General features: G+C 35.1%; 1 protein-coding gene across 8 annotated transcripts in view; it reads right to left on the minus strand.

The window, feature by feature from the left end:
- Nucleotides 1–4,070: 4,070 nt before the first annotated feature.
- LOC102806418 (protein FAM13A-like) overlaps nucleotides 4,071–23,388 on the minus strand; it is an 81,168-nt gene continuing 61,850 nt past the window's right edge. For 3 of the 8 annotated variants that reach the window (XM_085494012.1, XM_085494015.1, XM_085494009.1), the window contains 12 exons: nucleotides 20,228–20,287; nucleotides 19,361–19,420; nucleotides 18,581–18,713; nucleotides 18,225–18,306; nucleotides 15,485–15,523; nucleotides 12,800–12,987; nucleotides 12,273–12,356; nucleotides 11,820–11,915; nucleotides 10,337–10,432; nucleotides 9,533–9,768; nucleotides 9,237–9,393; nucleotides 4,071–5,953 (listed from right to left, as the gene is read on the minus strand). In XM_085494012.1, the coding sequence (XP_085350138.1) occupies nucleotides 5,885–5,953; nucleotides 9,237–9,393; nucleotides 9,533–9,768; nucleotides 10,337–10,432; nucleotides 11,820–11,915; nucleotides 12,273–12,356; nucleotides 12,800–12,987; nucleotides 15,485–15,523; nucleotides 18,225–18,306; nucleotides 18,581–18,713; nucleotides 19,361–19,420; nucleotides 20,228–20,287 (1,300 nt within the window). In that variant the 3' untranslated portion in view covers nucleotides 4,071–5,884. Of the gene's footprint in view, nucleotides 5,954–7,245; nucleotides 7,365–9,236; nucleotides 9,394–9,532; nucleotides 9,769–10,336; nucleotides 10,433–11,819; nucleotides 11,916–12,272; nucleotides 12,357–12,799; nucleotides 12,988–15,484; nucleotides 15,524–18,224; nucleotides 18,307–18,580; nucleotides 18,714–19,360; nucleotides 19,421–20,227; nucleotides 20,288–23,388 lie in introns of all 8 variants that reach the window. The other 5 variants (XR_014927479.1, XM_085494011.1, XM_085494010.1 and 2 more) reach the window with 5 other exon arrangements.

Below are 23,388 nucleotides of genomic sequence, written 5' to 3' on the forward strand. Positions count from 1 at the left end.
AATAAGGCTACCCAAGATTGTATGACCCTGTCCACCTAGCACAGATTTTTTAATGATGAAGGCCCCCTAGCATATAATGTGTGCATACTGTAAAATTCTTTATTTTCACCGAAAAGACATTTTTGTGTTTTGTAGGGAGTTAGTTTTCACTGATTTTTGACGAGTTGAATGTAAAATATAGAAAAAAATATTCATTTTATTTTATTTTTCACTGAATAATCTCTCAGCAAAAATAGTATATTACAGTACATGTCAGGGCAGATACACCACATTTAATTGAACGTTTACATATATGTTTATAATCAATGTTTTTGATTGTATATCGCAAGGGTGAAAAGTACAGAAAAATTTTAATAAAATTTAAATTAATGATGAACGTTACTATATTAAAATTAAACATTTTTTAGCACCGGATTTCAGGTGAATGAAACCAACTGAGGATAAACAATGCTGAACAGAGAATAATGGCATAATGAATATACTGTAAGTATAAGTTTTCATGCATGTTTTAAGAATTCACAATTTATTATTGAATCGAATGAATAAAGATTACAACGATGAAGTAGACAGTTGCATATGTTGCTATGTGAAATATTCAGCAGCCATTTTATTTTTCAGAAAGCTGTGAAAACGGCAATTAACAAGCTAAGCTTAAGGGAAGCAGTCGTCGCGTCCTGTTCGTGTTCGCGTGTAAAATACATTGTTTATTTACATGAAATTCGAACACGCGCTGCGCGACAACCGCCGCACTTTAAGCACTAAACTGAATTCAAATCAACACTGTGTTTTGAAGTATCGGTACTGAAAAATCTTGAAAATGTTTTCACAATTTGCGCATAGAAGTTATTCACTACACGTGTGTGTAGTTACGACACTACTAAACTTTCAATTGCTGAAAGATTGGCACTTGAAAGATTGGCAAGCAGTCAGAAATGAACACATTCAGCCTGTCGGCTGAAATAGCTCCGCTGTTAGCAATGCACATTTCAATTAAAGAACAGATGATATCATTAGAAATGAACAATATGTATAGTATCAAAGCAATCAGACTTACAGTTTTTAAAAAGAAGTCGAAAATATCACATGTAGTACCTATATATGTAATATCAAAGCAATCGGACTTGCCATTTTTTAACAAGAAGTCGAAAATATCAATTTTCACCAAAAATATTCACAAAAATTAGAGAATTAAAGATATCATTACAAAATGAACAAATCTAAGGGAGGTCCACATGTAGTACCTATATATGTAATATCAAAGCAATTGGACTTGCGGTTTTTAACAGGAAGTCGAAAATATCACTTTTTACCAAAAATGACAAAAATATTCACTAAAAATAGAGAATTTGAGATTTTGACATGAAATGAACAAATCTGAGAAAGAACCATCCAAGGTACTTGCATATCAAATTTGAAAACATTCTGACTTGCAGTTTCGAAGAAAAAGTTGAAATTGTAAAGTTGACAACGACTGACGATCAGTACATATATATATATATACACACATATTCCTGATACAGAAATATGAATGGAATACCACTTCATACCAACAATTAGTTATTGTAGAAGACATTTACAATGGTTTAAAGCCTGATCCAAGGGTTTATTTTCTGGATTCAAAATAAATCAGTCACAAACCTGACTTGTCATTTCTTACAATCTTTCTGAAAGATACAACCTAGGCAAGACGATTGAGGTGATTATCAAACATGTCCACTGGCACAAACTCAACCGACTTTCAAAAACAAACACCATGTATGAAGCATATATACAAGTAGCCCGACATGTAGGCGTGAGTAGGCCCTCGCTGGCCAAACAAAATAGTGTATGTCTCGTTGGCAGGATCAATACTGCGAATTTGCGAAGTTCACTCCTTCTTGCAGCAATGAGTTTCAATGAATATTTATTTTTGTGGTCATGGTAACAGCGTCAACCAAAACCATGTTTGTATTGTCGGCAAAAATCACAAACATTGGCCGGAAATTTGCCAGTACTTTATCACACATTATGTCAACAAACAAACTCTGCTGTGAATGGTTACTTTTTGATGGCTGTCACTATCTGACATTCCTGCAATTTGATTGGTACTGTCAAAAAATCATCAGGGGAAGTGAAAACGACATCGTTCTGTCAGGTGTGTGTTGAGTTTGGAGCACCAATGAGGGCGCAACTCGTACGCCCTTGGTAAGCTAATATATAAGTTGAGTTTGAAACCAACACTAGGCTTCTTTCAAAGAAAGCAGCGTAATCAAATGGCACCAGTATATGACATTTAATTAAATACTGTAAAATGACTAATTTTCGCTGGGTTTAAATTTTGCCGATTTACCATTTCAGGCATATTCAGTGGGTTTTAAATTCACGGTTATATCATTTAGATAATGTGTTCTATGCTAAATTTGACATATTCACTGGGTTTTAATTTAGCGTATTTTCCAGTCAGCGAAATGAGCAACATTAATACCCAGTGAATAATTAACTTCTTTACAGTATGCATGTAGCGACTAGAAATTCTAGAAGTGCTCCAGTTGCCACTAAAAGACGAAGAAATTGATGAATATAATTAAGCAGATTATGCATGGATATAATTCATCAGATCAATTCTCTACTGAATGACAGATATAAACAGAAATATTGATTTTTAAATTGAACAAGCAGCCTATCGGCTGAGATAGCTCCGCTGTTAGCAATGCACATTTCAATTAAAGAAGTGAAGACATCATTAGAAAATGAACAATATGAATAGTATCAAAGCAATCGGACTTACAGTTTTTAACAAGAAGTCGAAAATATCACTTTTTACCAAAAATTACAAAAATATTCACCAAAATAAATTAATTAGAGAATTGAAGATATCATCACAAAACGAACAAATCTGAGAGAGGTCCACATGTAGTACCTATATATGTAATATCAAAGCAATCGGACTTACAGTTTTCAACAAGAAGTCGAAAATATCACTTTTTACCAAAAATGACAAAAATATTCACCAAAATTAGAGAATTGAAGATATCATCACAAAATGAACAAATCTGAGAGAGGTCCACATGTAGTACCTATATATGTAATATCAAAGCAATCGGACTTGCGGTTTTAACAAGAAGTCAAAAATATCACTTTTTACCAAAAATGACAAAAATATTCACCAAAATTAGAGAATTGAAGATATCATCACGAAATAAACAAATCTGAGAGAGGTCCACATGTAGTACCTATATATGTAGTATCAAAGCAATTGGACTTGCGGTTTTTAACAAGAAGTCGAAAATATCACTTTTCACCAAAAAATGACAAAAATATTCACCAAAATTAGAGAATTAAAGATATCATTACAAAATGAACAAATCTGAGAGAGGTCCACATGTAGTACCTATATATGTAATATCAAAGCAATTGCACTTGCGGTTTTTAACAAGAAGTCGAAAATATCAGTTTTTACCAAAAATGACAAAAATATTCACCAAAATTAGAGAATTAAAGATATCATTACAAAATGAACAAATCTGAGAGAGGTCCACATGTAGTACCTATAGATGTAATATCAAAGCAATTGCACTTGCGGTTTTTAACAAGAAGTCGAAAATATAGTTTTTACCAAAAATGACAAAAATATTCACCAAAATTAGAGAATTAAAGATATCAACATGAAATGAACAAACCTAAGAGAGGTCTACCCAAGGTACATATACACCAAGTATCAAAGCATTTAGGCTTGTAGTTTTCAAGAAGAAGTCGAAAAAGTAAAACATTGACACGGACGACGGACGACGGACGACGACGACGGACAATCACTCATATGATAAGCTCCGCTCGACAAAGTCGACAGCGGAGCTAAAAATATGAGTAAAATTTGTTCACGCTTTAAAAAAAATAAAAAAGCCTTCATATAAAAAATATTGAAAATAATAAATAGTGCATTTGCTTTATTATACATATTGTTTGGGAAAGTATGAAGTACATCTATGCAGACGTACATATATATATATATATATATTAGTGTTCTCCTTTAGTTGTTTTTGTAGGTATCAGAACATTTGTGCGTGCGAAAGACTTCATTATTCATCAGTAAATAATTTAGAATCCACAGGTCTATTATAATGCAAATAATATTATTTCTGATACAAACAAAATGTATTGAACAGTGACAACAAGAACGCAATTCAGATACTAATTAATTTTGTACATATTATCAACAACACAAGTCTTGTCGTTGTTTCATAATATATATTACTGTTAAGATTTATGTGAAGTTCAGTACCAGTTCTTATAATATCAATGAAACAAAAATTTACATTCATTTGTAAATCTCCCTAATTACTGTAGAATACTTTATTTTCACTTGGAATTTATTTTCGCTGAAAGGATGATTCCGCGAAAATAAAATCCAGCGAATATACTTTTTTTCCTATATTTCACATTAAACTCATCAAAAATCAGTGAAAATAAATTCCATACAAAACGCTCAAAAAGCCTTTTCAGCGAAAATTAATTCCAACGAAAATAAAGTATTCTACAGTAATTCGTAACAAATTTGTACCCAAACCTAATCACATCTTGCAATTGTCTCATGGTATATAACTGATCAGTTTAATCTGATTCTGATCATTGATTTTTGAGATATCATATTCAGAAGTTTGCTGCACGGACGGACGGACAACAGTAGCTAAAAGCAGCAGCCATTTTGAAATACGGTTTTATTTATTTAGACAGGCCTTTTCACCATTGCTACTGTCATTGCATGTGTAAATGTTCGCTATAAAAATTAAACATTAATTTCCAACTCAAAGACATGAAGATTATTTTTGCGCAGTGATGTTGGAACAGACAGTATCATCTATTTTGATTACTGAAAAGATCAAATTAATTTTATTATAGAACCCAGTGCTATGAACAGTTTCCATGACTGTCCCTCGTTAGTAATTATTAACACATCTACACATAAACAAGAATAAATTATTACAGCTTTCCAGAACAAACTAGCCTAGAATATATTTATTTTCCCAAAATCCGAGACCTTAAAATACGCCTAACATGTTACTGCACATTATGAAAAGCATTATGGGAGATAACTTCCTATTGTTAGTACACAAAAAAACTATTATCATACTGGAAACTCACTATATTGAATGTCAATCAAAATTTCAATATGATGAAACAATTTAACCATACACACGAGCGCAAAAATGTAAATTCTTAGAATTTTAGATTGCCCAGTGGAGATCCCTTTTTTTCAAGTTTTTTGGTATATTAATGCATTAAGATATAACAATGAGAGCATGAACAAGATGATATATAATCTTCAAATTAGCTTGATAATTGCTACACATGGAAATTCTTAATAAACAGGTGAACTCCATATGATTGACAATGCTTGCCATTCTCATTCAACTACTGTAAAATAATTTTTACTTGGAATTTTATAGAATTCCAATGAATATACCTTTTTTACTATATTTTACATTCAAATCATCAAAAATCACTGAAAATAGATTCCATACAAAACACCCGAAAAAGTCTTTTCAGTAAAAATTAATTCCAGCTGAAATAGAATATTTTACAGTAATCGAAACTACCGGTATTGTTAATAGCTGTCTGTGATTTTGTGCATAGGGCATCAATGCTAGGCGTATAGAAGAGGTCTCCCACATTGCATAGATTCTAGGCCAGTAACAAACCTACTCTGTGTTCATTTATTTCTTCATAAAAAATTGGCAATTTAGAAGGTAATCTATGAGAATATATGTACACTCTATTCACACTGTATTAAAGCTTGTAATAAATACATAGTATTAACTAAACAAAAATACATCCTGGAAATATAAATTTAGTTTTTTTTGTTTAATAAATGGCAATAAATAAATAACACTTTCTTTTTATTGTGGTTTTAGATGGTTTTGCTACCATCATGTTTGGTGATTAGAGCTTCCAGTAGTCGGAGACGAGCTTTGATTTGCTGTAAATAAAATAAAAAGAAATGTAATTAGTCAAATGCATGTACAAGATTTTATATGCACTTGTACACAAAGTATGAATGATTAACAAAATTTATGTATTTTTTTTAAACATGGTTAAAATGATGACTTAGAATACTTTTTTTTTTTTTTGATTTGATTTAATTTGATTTGTTTTTGAGTTGAACATTCTTGTAACACTGATGGGAATGGTACAGTACAATGATTTTTTTTTTTATTCTCTGTGTTTTGATTTAACGTGAATATCGTGTCATTTATCGTTTCATATCAGAAGTAATATTTCACATTAAATATCACAACACTACCATACACTGACCAGTTCTTGGATGGAGACCAAGAGTCAATAACATTGAAAGTGCACTAAGCCAATGATTAAAAACATTAGGTCCTGGTCCCAATATCACATCGAATCAGACCTGGACAGTATCACTCCGCACACCACATCGTTCACACAACATTAGTTTGAAAAATTAAAACATGAGATGGAAAAACACAGTTAGGATTTTAATAATATTAGTGATTATGAAACATAGCACACCAGTTATATTTCAATATGTACATTTTAAAGTTAACTATAAACCATTCCATTCTCGCTATGAAGAATTTTGATGACTTTGCGAAAGTTGCTGTGACTATGCATCTTTAGGATTCCAGTAAACTTTTCCTTTCTACAAAATTTCGTAATTATCACCGACTCGAGAAAATTCGTCTCTTGTGGTTTACAGTACCTATGAATGCTACTGAATTCCAGTACTTGAGTGAGTTAGTATGTTAGTATTTTGTTACTGCATTTGGCAATTAAATTGTGAGCAGTGTTATATACAGCAAACATTACAGGTGACAACATAGAAGCAATGTACACACAACAAATACAGCAATCTAACTATTTCATCACTGTAGTTTGGCAATATGATACAACATATCCTAATGAATGCACTATATCAGTCAAGTATCAATCATGCAATTTTTTATATCAATTTTTTGTCAATGGATTATCACAAATGTCAAATAATAATAATTTCCTTCACATGAATGAATGAGTGTGTATGCTTGATTCAACAACTACATAAATTAAGACCACAGTTTTAGAATTGTCATGTCAAATCATATTCAAATAGTATGTATGAATCACAGCACAAACTGATTCAATAATAATTTGGTCTCTGAATAAGGTTGTGTATCAAAAGAAAACACAGTGTTTTTATAGTCAGAATTATTTTGGTTAGAAGAAGAGAACAAAGGAAAAGGAAGAAGAAAAGAGTAGAGTTCTCACCAGAAATTGAGGACGGAACATGCAGGAATGGTTATAAAACCATTATACAACACAAAATGCTATCTTTGGATTTTTTTGGCAAGCAAGGCATCAAGGAGCTTGATGAAACGCTTCAATCGCTGGAAATAAAATAAAATAAAATAACAAAAATAAAAATAAATAAACTTCTTGCAAAATCAAGGATTTATTATGAGAGTATGCAAATGATGTGATTCGGGGTGAAGAATTGGAGAAGTCGTGCGAATTGAGAGATCCCACGTATTGCGTAAAAGACGTGAACCGAACCAAACATCTGCCACAAAAATCAAACGATTTAATTTTGAACTCAAATTTGTTTTTCATATCTCAAAGTCGATAGGAGAATATTACCGGTACTTCATCAAAATTGACCATCATCAAATGTGTAAAGCACATTATTAAGCGTGGAAATACTTCAAAAAACATTTTCACGTTTGTCAAATTCCATGTGATGTTTTGATACCACTATGAAGCGATACCCTTTGTTTGTCCTGTTTTTACGTTTGATTTCACGCACAATGCCAAGATCTTGCAGTGAACAGAGAATGGTCTATTGAATAAGTCTGTGAAACAGTGTTCATTTTAGACTGATTTCAATGGTGTCCTTGCATAATCATAAGGTGTGTATTACCATATATTCATTTTGCGTGTTTGAATACAACAATAATCTCGCTCATTCGCTCGTTTATGCAGTTGACCCTTTCCAAGCGTCTGCTGCATTTTGTGAGACTCTTGGTTAGAAATATGTCCGACTAACGCTTGCAAAGAGTCCCTTCTCATGAAATCTTCATTGCATATAACGGTACATGTACATGGTTATGTAAGTTGCATACCCTCAATATGAATCCTTGTTAAAATAAAAAATAAAAACATGCTGGGAAGGGGGATTGAATGACAGAATGTTAAAATAGCTTGAAAACTATAAATTCTGCATACAATGTTGAGGTCCCAGAACACTAGAAATGTTTCATCTTTGTTCTGTGATAATTTAGTTTGCAATGGCCAAATTTGAAATAAAAAAAACCTGAATAGATTTTAAACAAACACATGAACATTTTGCACATGTTCAACAGAACATGTTTTTTCAATTCGCTAGACTTAATTTTCAGCTAATTTAAAATCTATGGTAACAAGAACAAAATTAAAACTAAAAATTCAAATATGGAAAAAGAAACACAAATTAAATATGAACAACATACACATGTAAATACAGACTGTAACAAAAACAAAATTCCTTTTCACTTCAACATTTTTTTTCTGGCTTTTTATTTTAAAGGGCTGAGAATCATAAAGTTTTATAAGATAACATTAATTACTCATTAACTTTTCGCACTAAATTTCTGTGCATATTTTTAATTATTTTTCAATGATAACCTGTTTGAAAATCTGGACAAAATATAACTTCAACAGGCTAACCAATCCTGTTTTCCATTATATCTTTGCTGTACCCAGCAATGTAGAAATTATCTAGATGTGTTAAAATAAAGCTGTTTACAGTAAAAGTTTATTTGTATTGCAGAGCTGATCGAGATGTTGAAATTTCGTAAATACGTGAAAGCAATGTTGTTGCAGCCACAACTTTGTGTGGTTTTGCAGTAATTTTTCAGAATATAGCAAATACTGTAAAATGACTAATTTTCACTGGGTTTAAATTTCGCTGATTTACCATTTCAGGCATATTCAGTGGGTTTTTAATTCACGGTTTTATCATTTAGATAATGTGTTCTATGCTAAATTTTACATATTCACTGGGTTTTAATTTAGCGCATTTTCCAGTCAGCGAAATAAGCAAAATTAAAACCCAGTGAATAATTAACCCCTTTACAGTAGTGTAAAACCCTACTTTCTATGACAAATATATATTGATACCTGCTTACTCACACACTACCCCCACCCCCACGCCCCCAGTTATGACAACTCAACCCAATAAAACCCATACAAGCTATATAGCAACGTTCTAGACATAAATATACCTTATATTCAATATATTCAGACTCCATGGGATCACGATCTTCCCTCTGCACCTTCCGACCTGTTCTTTTGAAAAAACTATCTTCAAAGTCGCGAAGTATTTTCCTGAGGCGTTTCTTATCGCTTTTTGCATTTAATTGTTTTTCTATCAATTCAGCTCTGGGAAGAAAAAAATAATAACATGCAATTTACACTTTGTTGGGTCATGTTCTAGCATTCAAAATCACAATTTTGAGCACTATTTTGTGACAAAGTTGTCAAAAGTGGTGAAAAGGTTATATCAAGACTAATCACTTACATGGAAGCTTCATGTAATGTAGCATCTTCTACATACGAAGATCTCAAAGTTTTACCCGTTCTCGCTGGAGAATCAAATTCTTCATCGTCATCATCGTCATCACCATAGCTACCAACACCAGACGGCCGCATAGTCTCTCTTAATAGCTCAAAGTCCCTAGTTACGGCAAAATCTGTACTGATAGCTACACCGTAAGCATCATCATCCTCTTCTTGGGGATACGCATGTGGTGCCATCTTAACAATAAAAATAAATTGCATCAGTTTTTTGGAAAAATCATATGATCATTGGACATCCAAATTTGTAATAAGAAGTTACAGTATAAACAAAGAATTTTTTTAACATTTGTCAAAAGACAAAAGGAAAATGTTATTTTATATAGCATAAAATCCACACCAACACCTCACAACAATATAGCATGTGATTATATTTTTACCACGTGGTATGTCTATTGTGTGCTCAAATCTATGGGGTCTTGAAAACACAAAGCCACACACTATAGCTAGTGCACAAGTTATAGAGGGCGCTCCACATTCTCAAAAAAACAAAAAACAAAAAAACTCGCAACATGGGAAATGATAGCCATTCAGCAGATGATTTAGATTTTCTTCAAAATAATGCTAGAACGTTTAAATTAAAATCTAAACCTGGGATGCAAAGCCCAATTACAGATTTGATAAAACATGGCGTTGATTATAACTGATCGTGGCATATATCCTACTCTTTTGTAGATCAACAGTTTGCTCCACGGTTCACCTCTATAGGTGAGAGATGACATTGTTGAAGAGAAGAGGTGATTTCTACCTGGTGTTTAGGCTGAAATTCCATGGTTTCATGCTCGAATATGGGCTGTAAATCAGACTGATGCGGTGACTCGCATCGACCATCTCGTCTTCCATCCTGTGCAAGACATTAAACACATCTAATTGTCAACCAGACCATGACCAGTAAAAAATTTGTTCTGGCTTACAATTACTGAGCTCAAACATGGCTATCCTTAAATCAGTTTTTATAGCCCAGTGATCGATGTGGCATAGTATCAAATCTCTGGGTATTGTGTGCTATTACGCCAAATGCTAAAGTAAATATATTATGTTAACCTGACACTCAAAGTGAAGTCCAAAATATTGATTACCAGTAGTAAAGTAGAAATGCTCAGTGATTTTATCACGAAATCTTGTGCAAAAAAGTTGAGCGCTGTTGTCTATGAGAAAGCAATTACTGGTCTTATCTCGCTACTACAGAACCTCTGGTGAACACGGTTGTGATCTTAATTTAACTTTATAAATAGACAGAATGTGCTTCAATTGCAGAATAGATCAGTACTCAGCACATTGGTAGTGCCAATGTCAGAGTGAATAGAGAGCACTGTTCAATATAATATTCATTGCATTGTAATGCTATAAACTCCAAAATCAATCTCATTATCCAAATCAATTGTTTCTAGCGCTATTTTGTTCAGAATTGAGAGTTTTACAAATCAAACTAAATTTCTATTACAAATAAATGTGTGACACATGCAGCATGGCAGGATGAGGAAGTTCAGAAATCAAATTCTATCAGAAAATAATTCAAAATCATTAATAGACCCTCAAGCGTAAATGGTTACCAAAATCTTATTGAAAATGAGAGAGTCTTATCACAGAACAGTTGTCATGGTGATGGAAGATAATGAAGCACTATTTGAGGAGCAAGAACAAGTCTCGTCTCTCACTCACTCACTCTCTCACTCTCTCACTCTCTCACTCTCTCACTCACTCTCTCACTCACTCACTCACTCGCACTCTCTCTTTTCACATTTTCATTTTCACATTTTTCAATGATTTCTTTAATAATTTTGTTCCAAAGGGACATAATTTTCTAATACCCACAAAATGATCAAAAGGTCTCCCAAAAAAAAATATGCAGGTATAATGTTGTTAAAAGTCATTAAAGTTGACCTTCGCATTCTACGGGTTATGGGTCAAAGGTTAATTAGTGCATGTCGCTCCTAGTACAAGCAGTTACTAAAACTTATAAATGAACGAATAGCTAATTTCAAACAGTGAATACAGAACATTGCAGATTATGCTCAGAAATGATTTATTTGTATAACACACAAGTCTTTCAATGGCTCCAGCATGAAATATCTACCTAGAGAATTTTGAGCTTAGCCTTCACAATGGCTGCTATATCTGAGCATCATTCAAAATGGCGTAGGTGATATACATTGTGTGGCCCAGTGAAAAATGTCAATTTTAATATTTCCATGATGTCCTGAATAACAATGACTGTATACTGTATTTACCTGCATTGGTTTTGGTGGCATTTTGGCAATAAGTCTCTTGATATTTCGATACCTGTCATATAGCGGCCTCATTAAATCCTTTTCACCTTTCGTTGACTGAAAAAGAATATGCATAATTATTACAGTGGCTCTGGGAATGATTCAGTCAGTCAGATAGCAAGATGACTTGTAACTTTGCAAAACACTGAATTGCTGTAGATACAATAAAACAAAATTTAAAAGATTTTTTTTTTTGAAATTTGGGGATAATTCAGTTCATTACCACCACCATACCCTATGAGCTTAAAGGTATCATGATGTGATATTGTTCATAAAATATGTTCCACAATCGGTCAAATGACTGAACACGATGTGTATACAGTCACAAAACTGACAGATAGAATCTGGAGAATTCCACATAATATACAAGTTACATTGAATCATTTTTAATCATGGTGAACTGAATGTACTTACTGGCCTTCCATGAATATTTTCAAATGTTAGGAGCACTTTCTGTACGGCTAATTTCTCATCAGCAATCTGTTCCCGTGTCATTAACTGAAAACCAAGATGAGGGTCTGTATGTTAGATCATCAGATCTCGTATAAAGCATTTGGACAGAGAGCAGAGCACTAAATCATGCTACCAAGACTACACAATCAAACCAAATGCTTTGAATGACATTCTTGATTCACATCTATGTAATTTTGACATTAAAGAAGCATATGTAGTCATATAGAAAAGTTGTATAATGGGGGAGAATAGCGCAACTGAAAGAAATATATAGATTTAAAATATTAACCAAAAATAGAACTAATAGTATACAAACAAATTGAACATGATTCTACTCGCAATATTATTGTAACAAAAATATCTACCGGAAAGCAATTTGGTTTATGGTTATATTTACAGTCATAATTGACATGACATACATAAGAGTCAATCACATATCACCAACTATTTCTACACGGCCCTCGAAAAAGCTAAATAAACAAACTTACATAAATATTTTCCGGTCTATTTCCATCTTTTCGTTTCTCCTCCAGCCTATTTAATCCAGTGTGTAACGTCTCCTCCATGGTTGGCTTGCTATCAAAATGATTGTGTTCGATGGGATCACGTGTATTACTAACAGTTGGCAATGATTCATTAAGGCGATTTCCACTTCCTGATCCTTTTTCCTTTAGATCTAAAATTACAAAGACAAAAATGTCATGTCATTTCATTTCCTCTCCCGCAAAGAAAATGAAGTATGAGTTAGGATTCACTACTACCCATCTTGATATGAAACAATGTCTGAAGATTCACAATACTTATTTCTCTCATTGTATGCACATGTCATGACAAAATTTCACCTTTCACGTTTTCTCTACTGTCGTAAATATTCCTCCAAAAACACACTCATTTCGCTGCCATCAATTATCGCATGATATTTTTTGATGAACAGACAACATTTTGGACCATAGAAATTTAAGTAAGCACATAAAAAACTAATAAGGCAGATACAGCATACTTTTTACACTTTAAATGCCAAAGTTTGTCATATTTTTAAAAATATAATTGCATAATTATTTCTAAAACATTTTGAACATTTGGTCCAAATATAAAAGAAATTATAGAAAAAAAACAAATGTTCGAAGTGCTGCAACAAGCAGGAAAAAATACGACTTTAAAGGTAATCTGATCATCATTCAAAATTTTTCATTAAAATAATTTGGTCAGTAATAAATAAACATTGAATTTTAGGCAATCTGCTAAAAATTTGACGAAAACAAATTCAGACTGCGAAATAGTTAAATAGAATGTCAGCAAACAATGCTCTGTGTTGGATATGATATGAAACTGTGCCTCTATACAAGAGAAATATTTATCATTGCTACACACCCTACATTAAAACTAATTACTAGTGAGATGGAATATTGATTACTACAGTATCTTCATTAATACTAACAACCAAACTATTGCCAATTGTTCATTAAGAGTACGGTATAACACCCAATTCACAAGTCAGAATAAATACATAAAGTGTACATAAATTACAAATTGGCAATAGGTCAGAAGCAGTGCAGAGAGAAAGAAGTACCATGAGCTGTGTTTTAAAACTGACAATTTGTTTTTATTTTTCAACACATCACCTGGTGGACGCCACCAGAGATAGCTGAAATGACTGATATATATATCACCATGTGAAGTTCTAATTTGTGTATTAAGAAAATATGAAAAAATTTGCCAAAAAAGCCAGCTCATAATACAACTAAGGAAGGAAAGGATCCAAGCATATGCTTACAAATTTTAGTGCCACATAGGTTAACACATTGCCATTCTTGCCACCAGATGGCTATATGTTAACATATTGATCGTTGAGTGGAAACCCCGGAAAACACTAAACCAGTTGAAAAACACTAAACCTATTGAAAAAGACTAAACCTGTTGAAAAAGACTAAACCTGTTGAAAAAACACTAAACCCTTCGTAAAGGGCGAATTATGGATATACCATGATCGTTCAGTTGAGTATTTATGAAAAGAAAGCTAAAGAAAAATCCCTTTATGATCGAGGCCAGGGTCGCAGCTGATTTGGCAGCAGGACGCCCTCTATGTTAGATACTAGTATATCGCGCCCCAAACCAAACATTTTATTTTATTTATTTATATATTTACAAATTATGAACACAGCAATTGGCATATTGGCAATTGGTTAGGGTTAGGGTTAGGGTTAGGGTTTAGATTACATTGAGGGCGCCCTTGTGAAATCAGCTGCCGTCGTGGGTTCTGTTTCATGTTTTCGCTTTCTTTTAATCAAATATTCACTGGACGATTATGGTACACCCATAATACACCCTTTACCTCGGGTTTAGTGTTTTTATTGTCAGGTTTAGTGTTTTTCGACAGGTTTAGTGTTTTCCGGGGTTTCCACTCAACGCATATTGATCTACATACTATGGTATGTTGTCATGGTCTTTGGAAATGCTGTGTGTAGTCAAATTGACCAGTAATTTACAATGACTGTTTGTTGTAGTGATGCGACTGATTATTACCGAAAGAAATGTGGGACATTCAAGTCACCTGCAGACATGCAGGATATAAACACAGACCCAACCAACCTAGTAGACAAGGCAGATTCAAAGAGACATTCAATGTGCTATACCCTCAGTTCGTGATAATCTCTAAAAGTCAAATTCTGTTCCACAGTACTCTGCAATTCAAGGACTTGTACAACCTCATTCCTACTCAAAGAGGAGCAAATTCTGGCAGCTCTTATTATGCAAACTCTGTCATTTTGTGAAATCTATGATTCACTATGAATGGGAATTATGTGTGCAGATGAACGTAGCATTTTTGTGTACAAAATCTTTGACTCATATTAAAAGCAACTTTTCAGGACCTCAAGTGAGAAGATAAATCTTAGTAATCGACGAGAATTATAGTCTTAGATTCAGTACCTAATTGTTAAGTATATCACCTTTTTGCAGAGTAAACCAGAACAGAATCTAAATGGAATTGAAACCAATGTGAGAAATAAAATAAAAGGCTTTCTGTATTTCTTTTCAGTTTCCTGTCTCTTCCCTTTATTGAATTCTTCTCCAACATTCCCCAACAGTTCGGCAAAATATGTTTTAAAAAATCAGTTACCGATATACATGCTTTTTTTAGACAATGAAAATATAGAGTTTAATAGCCTTAGTACCTTGGTTCGAGCACATGACAAGGGCTTCCAGACCCAACTCTGCGTGGAGAAAGATTGACAGATAATAGAAAAACATATAGTGCACAAAGTCAAACATGCCAAAAACACAAAGCAAATTAAAAATGCAATAAGTCAACATCAAGAAAAATAATGGTTACAGGCATTCCATGTTTTTTCCCTATGAATCAGCCAAAAAACTTTGCAAGATTATTTCAATTCATGGAATGTAACATACTGGTTGGTTATGGATAGATTTCTTTTCTTTTCTGTTACATTGTCAAGATTGTGGAATTTAATATACCGGTAGAACCAGATCCTAGTACCATATCCAATCTATCTCACTGCATTCCATCTATCCTGCCTCACCCATTTATCTTATCCATCCAATCCATCTCACCGCATTCCATCTATCCTGTATCTCACCCATTTATTCCATCCCATCCAATCCATCTCACTGCATTCCATCTATCCTGTCTCACCCATTTATTCCATCCCATCCAATCTATCTCACTGCATTCCATCTATCCTGTGTCTCACCCATTTATTCCATCCCATCCAATCTATCTCACTGCATTCCATCTATCCTGTCTCACCCATTTATTCCATCCCATCCAATCCATCTCACTGCATTCCATCTATCCTGTCTCACCCATTTATTCCATCCCATCCAATCTATCTCACTGTATTCCATCTATCCTGTCTCACCCATTTATTCCATCCCATCCAATCTATCTCACTGCATTCCATCTATCCTGTCTCACCCATTTATTCCATTCCATCCCATCCAATCTATCTCACTGCATTCCATCTATCCTGTCTCACCCATTTATTCCATCCCATCCAATCCATCTCACTGCATTCCATCTATCCTGTCTCACCCATTTATTCCATCCCATCCAATCTATCTCACTGCATTCCATCTATCCTGTCTCACCCATTTATTCCATCCCATCCAATCTATCTCACTGCATTCCATCTATCCTGTCTCACCCATTTATTCCATCCCATCCAATCTATCTCACTGCATTCCATCTATCCTGTCTCACCCATTTATTCCATCCCATCCAATCTATCTCACTGCATTCCATCTATCCTGTCTCACCCATTTATCCTATCCCATCCAATCTATCTCACTGCATTCCATCTATCCTGTCTCACCCATTTATCCTATCCCATCCAATCTATCTCACTGCATTCCATCTATCCTGTCTCACCCATTTATCCTATCCCATCCAATCTATCTCACTGCATTCTATCTATCCTGTCTCACCCATTTATCCTATCCCATCCAATCTATCTCATCGCATTCCATCTATCCTGTCTCACCCATTTATTCTATCCCATCCAATCTATCTCACTGCATTCCATCTATCCTGTCTCACCCATTTATTTCATCCCATCCAATCTATCTCATCGCATTCCATCTATCCTGTGTCTCACCCATTTATTCCATCCCATCCAATCTATCTCACTGCATTCCATCTATCCTGTCTCACCCATTTATTCCATCCCATCCAATCTATCTCACTGCATTCCATCTATCCTGTCTCACCCATTTATTCCATCCCATCCAATCTATCTCACTGCATTCCATCTATCCTGTCTCACCCATTTATTCTATCCCATCCAATCTATCTCACTGCATTCCATCTATCCTGTCTCACCCATTTATTCTATCTCATCCAATCTATTTCACCTCATTCCATCTATCCTGTCTCACCCATTTATTCCACCTCATCCAATCTGTCTCACTGCATTCCATCTATTCTGTCCCACCCATTTATCCTATCCAATTAAATCGATCTCACCTCATTTCGTCTCCCCTCTTACCCAATTTATCCCATCGTGTTCTATCCATCCCATTCATCTCATACCATTTAAGCTATCCTGTGTCGCCCACCCATCCTGTTCTATCCTGTCCTATATCTCACCTTATATCATATATTGTCACATCCCAATTATCCTATCCCATCTATTTCCCCCTATCCCATTCATCTTGTCTTACCTCATTTATATAACCCCATTCTGTCTATCCTATTACATCTTATCCATCCCCATTTATTTCACCTCAACCCTCATATGCATTCTCATCCCATCTCATACCAACCCATATATCTTTTCACATCCCATTTATTTCACCTCAACCCTCATATCCAGTATCATCCCCTTTCTCATACCAGCCCATATATCCTTTCTCATCCCATCTATCCCGTCCTACCCCATCTATAACATTCCATCCAATATGCCATCACATCTATCCATCTCACCCCATCCAATCCTATTTAACTCATCAAATCACCAGAAAGTAAGCATTTTGGTCACATTGGGCAGAAAAGATTGACAGCAATTAGTGCACAATTTAATATTTAAAGCATGCAACATGTGATCAAATCAATTCAGCAGTGAGAACAAATCTTGAAGTTGAGCAAAACGCATCAATACAAGAACAGGGAAATGTCCAGCAAGCTTTCCCCAGTGGATTATTTTACCAATTCATGTTACCGTCATTTACAAAAAAAAAAAAACGTTTTTTGGTAGGAACCTTGCAAAGCTTAACTGCATTGATCTTTGGGAATCAAAAATTTACACTGAATATATGGAGCAAAATGCAAATAGAGAGAGCGGGTGGTGGGTTTGGGCAGGCTTATGTCTCTTTCAGGCAGTAACACAGAGAAAACAAATGGTTAATACTACCCTCCTCTTTTTGAAATTATTGCCATGACGAAACATTTTTACATACCTCGTAATTGTTTTTTTGCTTTAGATAATTCCAACATCATCTTTTTTATTTCAGGACGAGCAGCTTTATCTGAATGGGAAGGCTGAAATAAACAGTGGACATAATAATTAGTGACCTTTCATCGTTATAATAAAAATTTAATACCACAGTATGTTTCTAAAATCATGTACTTTATTACAATTGTCATCACTGGTACTAATATTTTATAGCCACACTAATTGCTCATATGGGTTTTCAAAGTGAATCAATAATAACGGGAAATGCAGATGACCAGCCGATCTACCAGGTACACTGATGAGTTCCAACGACCGATGTGGGCAGATCCCAGAAAAATTGGTTTCTGTTTGTCTCTGTACCTTATATCCATTTACTGTTTCAAAATTGGCTTCAAACTGTCGTAACTTTTTCTTCAATGTATGTATTTGTTTAGTCAGCTGCTTAGCTGTCGGGTCTGTTTCCTCACCGGGTCGTCTATCTGATCTGAAAACACTACAGAATACCGTACACAAATGTAAATTTTTAACATATGATGAGGGGGGGGGAGTTGACATTCTGCATGAAATTCATGCAATTGAAGGATTAGTATATAATAATATCCAAGAAATTTGGTGACTCTTGGGATATCAAGTTTATATTAGAGTCACAGTACTGTAGAAGACTAAATATTCACTTGTAGTTTGCCAATTTGCAAAAGTACATCCCAGTGAAAAATTAATGCTTTTACAGTAGTGATAATAATAAATTACATTTGTCAATCTTAATAGTGGTTTTCAATAAAACTAAATTCCAGCTAACATAAAGTAACCCACTGATCAGTGAGGAACACTTTTTTATCATATATTCCATGGTTGGCAAAAATGATGTCACACTGCGACATTGTATAACAAGGCAACATAAAATAATTTCAAATTATGAGGAGATATCTGTACATGTGCAAAACTCTATGCTTCAAACATGGGAAATAAAAAATAAACCAGTGAGTTTGACAGACAAGAGGTTTTTTAGGTATGATTGAGAATTTACAATGAAAGAGGTTAACTAGACAAGGAGCTATGAATATGCTTTCCAGAATATGTGAATGACACCATGTGCAGAGTACAGAGCATAAGGTAAGGTAGCAAGCTAGCTATACCCACCCTTGAATGAAGGGTTGTGATGTAGGCGGCGATGGTGGTATATCAGTATCTGGTGGAGCACTGCAAAGTAATACAGTGAGGTTACTTACTCATATGATGACAGAAATATTATGTTTATATTACATAGATCTAATAAGTAGAACAAAAAGAATTCTTAAACATTTGCTCTAATCTCATCCTAACCTCGCATCACACCACACTACTGCCGCACCTGAGCGCATCACACTCCAATCAGACCACACCAATAAGCGCATCACACCTCAATCCAGCCGCACCAGAGCGCATCACACCCCAATCGAGCCGCACCACTGAGCAGTTACTCTCGAATAAGCATAGGCAAAGAAAATAATAAAGCGAAGAAAGTCAGAAAATGTAATAATGGAATAATGAATCTGACAGAAAGCATAAAAGTGATATTCTCAATGTTAGGTTCTCATTGAACTCACGACTTCATAAAATGCAGATAAAATCTTTTCTCAATGCAGTCTACAATGTGAAAATTATTTGCCAGGAACGTTAACCTAAGTTTCACCAGCTTATGCTAACTAGCACTAAATTGTGTTGACAAAGCACCAACTTATACTGACTAGCACCAGCTACAACTGACAACATGGGCAATGGAATTGCAATTAGCAGGTTTTGCTCACACCAGGGAGGTTTTGGGTTCAATTTGAGCAATCGATCTGAGTGGTCACTAAGCAGTATGGGAGACTAATTTGCACACATGCCCTTGTAATTAGCACCTAAGACAAAAACGTCTGGAATGACAGCAATGTCCGAAAATGTCACCTGTCACAAAAATATAAAAAATTTAGCACCAACTACCACTAACTTAAAATTAAATGTCTGACTAAAACCGAGCATCACCTCTGAAATAGGTTAGGTGGAATAGAGGCACTCGGTGATAAAGGCACATCAACCATCGGACTGTAAGTGAAAATAATCTATATTATTAGTCAGTACATGGTGTAATTTACAGTAATTTTAAAGGAGCACTTTCTGCAACAAGCGATTTTTCCTTGATTTTCAAAACTGCTTGTTTTACTTCTTAAAGCTGTTAGTTCTGACATCCTGTTGTGTATTAAATATATTAACAAATTTATAAGATTTAACAAGATTTTTGGGGCAGGGAATAACAGGTAACTCTCTCAATCACTGAACGGGTCAACAGCTGTGATTTTTTTGCCATTTTTTTTTTAACTTGTTGATGTAATACTGAGCCCAAATGACAATTGTGTTACAAAATATATGAATATGTAAATAGCACCTAGACAGCTGGATATGCACATGTAAACATTACCCAGACAGTGGCATATGTGCACATGTAAACAGCACCTAGACAGCTCGGTATGCACATGTAAACAACACCTAGACAGTGGCATATGTGCACATGTAAACAGCACCTAGACAGCTGGATATGCACATGTAAACAGTACCTAGACAGCTGGATATGCACATGTAAACAGTACCTAGACAGCTAGATATGCACATGTAAACAGTACCTAGACAGCTAGATATGCACATGTAAACAGTACCTAGACAGCTAGATATGCACATGTAAACAACACCTAGACAGCTCGGTATGCACATGTAAACAACACCTAGACAGCGGCATATGTGCACATGTAAACAACACCTAGACAGTGGCATATGTGCACATGTAAACAGTACCTAGACAGCTAGATATGCACATGTAAACAACACCTAGACAGTGGCATATGTGCACATGTAAACAGCACCTAGACAGCTCGGTATGCACATGTAAACAACACCTAGACAGTGGCATATGTGCACATGTAAACAGTACCTAGACAGCTAGATATGCACATGTAAACAGTACCTAGACAGCTAGATATGCACATGTAAACAGCACCTAGACAGCTCGGTATGCACATGTAAACAACACCTAGACAGTGGCATATGTGCATGTAAACAGCACCTAGACAGCTTGATAAGCACATGTAAACAGCATCTAGACAGCTGGATATGTACATGTAAACAACACCTAGACAGTGGCATATGTGCACATGTAAACAGCACCTAGACAGCTCGGTATGCACATGTAAACAACACCTAGACAGTGGCATATGTGCACATGTAAACAGTACCTAGACAGCTGGATATGCACATGTAAACAGTACCCAGACAGCTAGATATGCACATGTAAACAACACCTAGACAGTGGCATATGTGCACATGTAAACAGCACCTAGACAGCACGGTATGCACATGTAAACAACACCTAGACAGTGGCATATGTGCACATGTAAACAGTACCTAGACAGCTAGATATGCACATGTAAACAGCACATAGACAGCTAGATATGCACATGTAAACAGCACCTAGACAGCTCGGTATGCACATGTAAACAACACCTAGACAGTGGCATATGTGCACATGTAAACAGTACCTAGACAGCTAGATATGCACATGTAAACAGCACCTAGACAGCTCGGTATGCACATGTAAACAACACCTAGACAGTGGCATATGTGCACATGTAAACAGTACCTAGACAGCTAGATATGCACATGTAAACAGCACCTAGACAGCTCGGTATGCACATGTAAACAACACCTAGACAGTGGCATATGTGCATGTAAACAGCACCTAGACAGCTTGATAAGCACATGTAAACAGCACCTACACAGCTGGATATGTACATGTAAACAGCACCTAGACAGTAGGATATGTACATGTAAACAGCACCTATACAGCTTGATAAACACATGTAAACAGCACCTAGACAGCTGGATATGTACATGTAAACAGCGCCTAGGCAGCTGGATATTCACATGTAAACAACACCTAGACAGTGGCATATTTGCATGTAAACAGCACCTATACAGCTGGATATGTGCATGTAAACAACACCTAGACAGTAGGATATGTACATGTAAACAGCACCTAGACAGCTTGATAAGCACATGTAAACAGCACCTAGACAGTAGGATATGTACATGTAAACAGCACCTATACAGCTTGATAAACACATGTAAACAGCACCTAGACAGCTGGATATGTACATGTAAACAGCACCTAGACAGCTGGATATGTACATGTAAACAGCGCCTAGGCAGCTGGATATTCACATGTAAACAACACCTAGACAGTGGCATATTTGCATGTAAACAGCACCTAGACAGCTGGATATGTGCATGTAAACAACACCTAGACAGTAGGATATGTACATGTAAACAGCACCTAAACAGTAGGATATGCACATGTAAACAGCACCTATACAGTAGGATATGTACATGTAAACAACACCTAGACAGTAGGATATGCACATGTAAACAGCACATAGACAGTAGGATATGTACATGTAAACAGCACCTAGACAGCTGGATATGTACATGTAAACAACACCTAGACAGCTGGATATGTACATGTAAACAACACCTAGACAGTAGGATATGTACATGTAAACAGCACCTAGACAGCTTGATGAACACATGTAAACAGCACCAAGACAGGAGGATATGCACATGTAAACAGCACCTAGACAGTAGGATATGTACATGTAAACAGCACCTAGAAAGCTGGATATGTACATGTAAACAACATCTAGACAGCTGGATAAGCACATGTAAACAACACCTAGACAGCTGGATATGCACATCTAAAAAAAAAATTAAAAAAAATTGTTCCAGCTATTTGAGGAAGACTATTTGCATATTATTGACATATCATAGGTCATCTGTCATTTTGGCTCGGTATCGCACCGATTTAAAAAATTGGCAAAAAACACACAACTCGTGTCCCTTTGATAATGCACAACTTATTTAAATTAGATTGTTAGTTGTCCTCAGGTGAAGTTGAGCACTGGACAAATCATTAAACTGGTGAAAATCACTGCTTGCATTCAATCTATCCGTCTCTCTATCATCCAGTCTGCAAAGACTGATTGTCTATAATACCAAACAAGTGTATCAGTGGGACAGCGCCCTCAACAGTGGTCTGGTTTTTAGTACGAACAATTGTCATTATCATTCTGCATGAAATCATAGACTGTTCTATTTTAATA

This window comes from Saccoglossus kowalevskii, chromosome 19 (genome assembly GCF_978046115.1).
Source record: "Saccoglossus kowalevskii chromosome 19, keSacKowa6.1, whole genome shotgun sequence".
NCBI lineage: Eukaryota > Metazoa > Hemichordata > Enteropneusta > Harrimaniidae > Saccoglossus > Saccoglossus kowalevskii.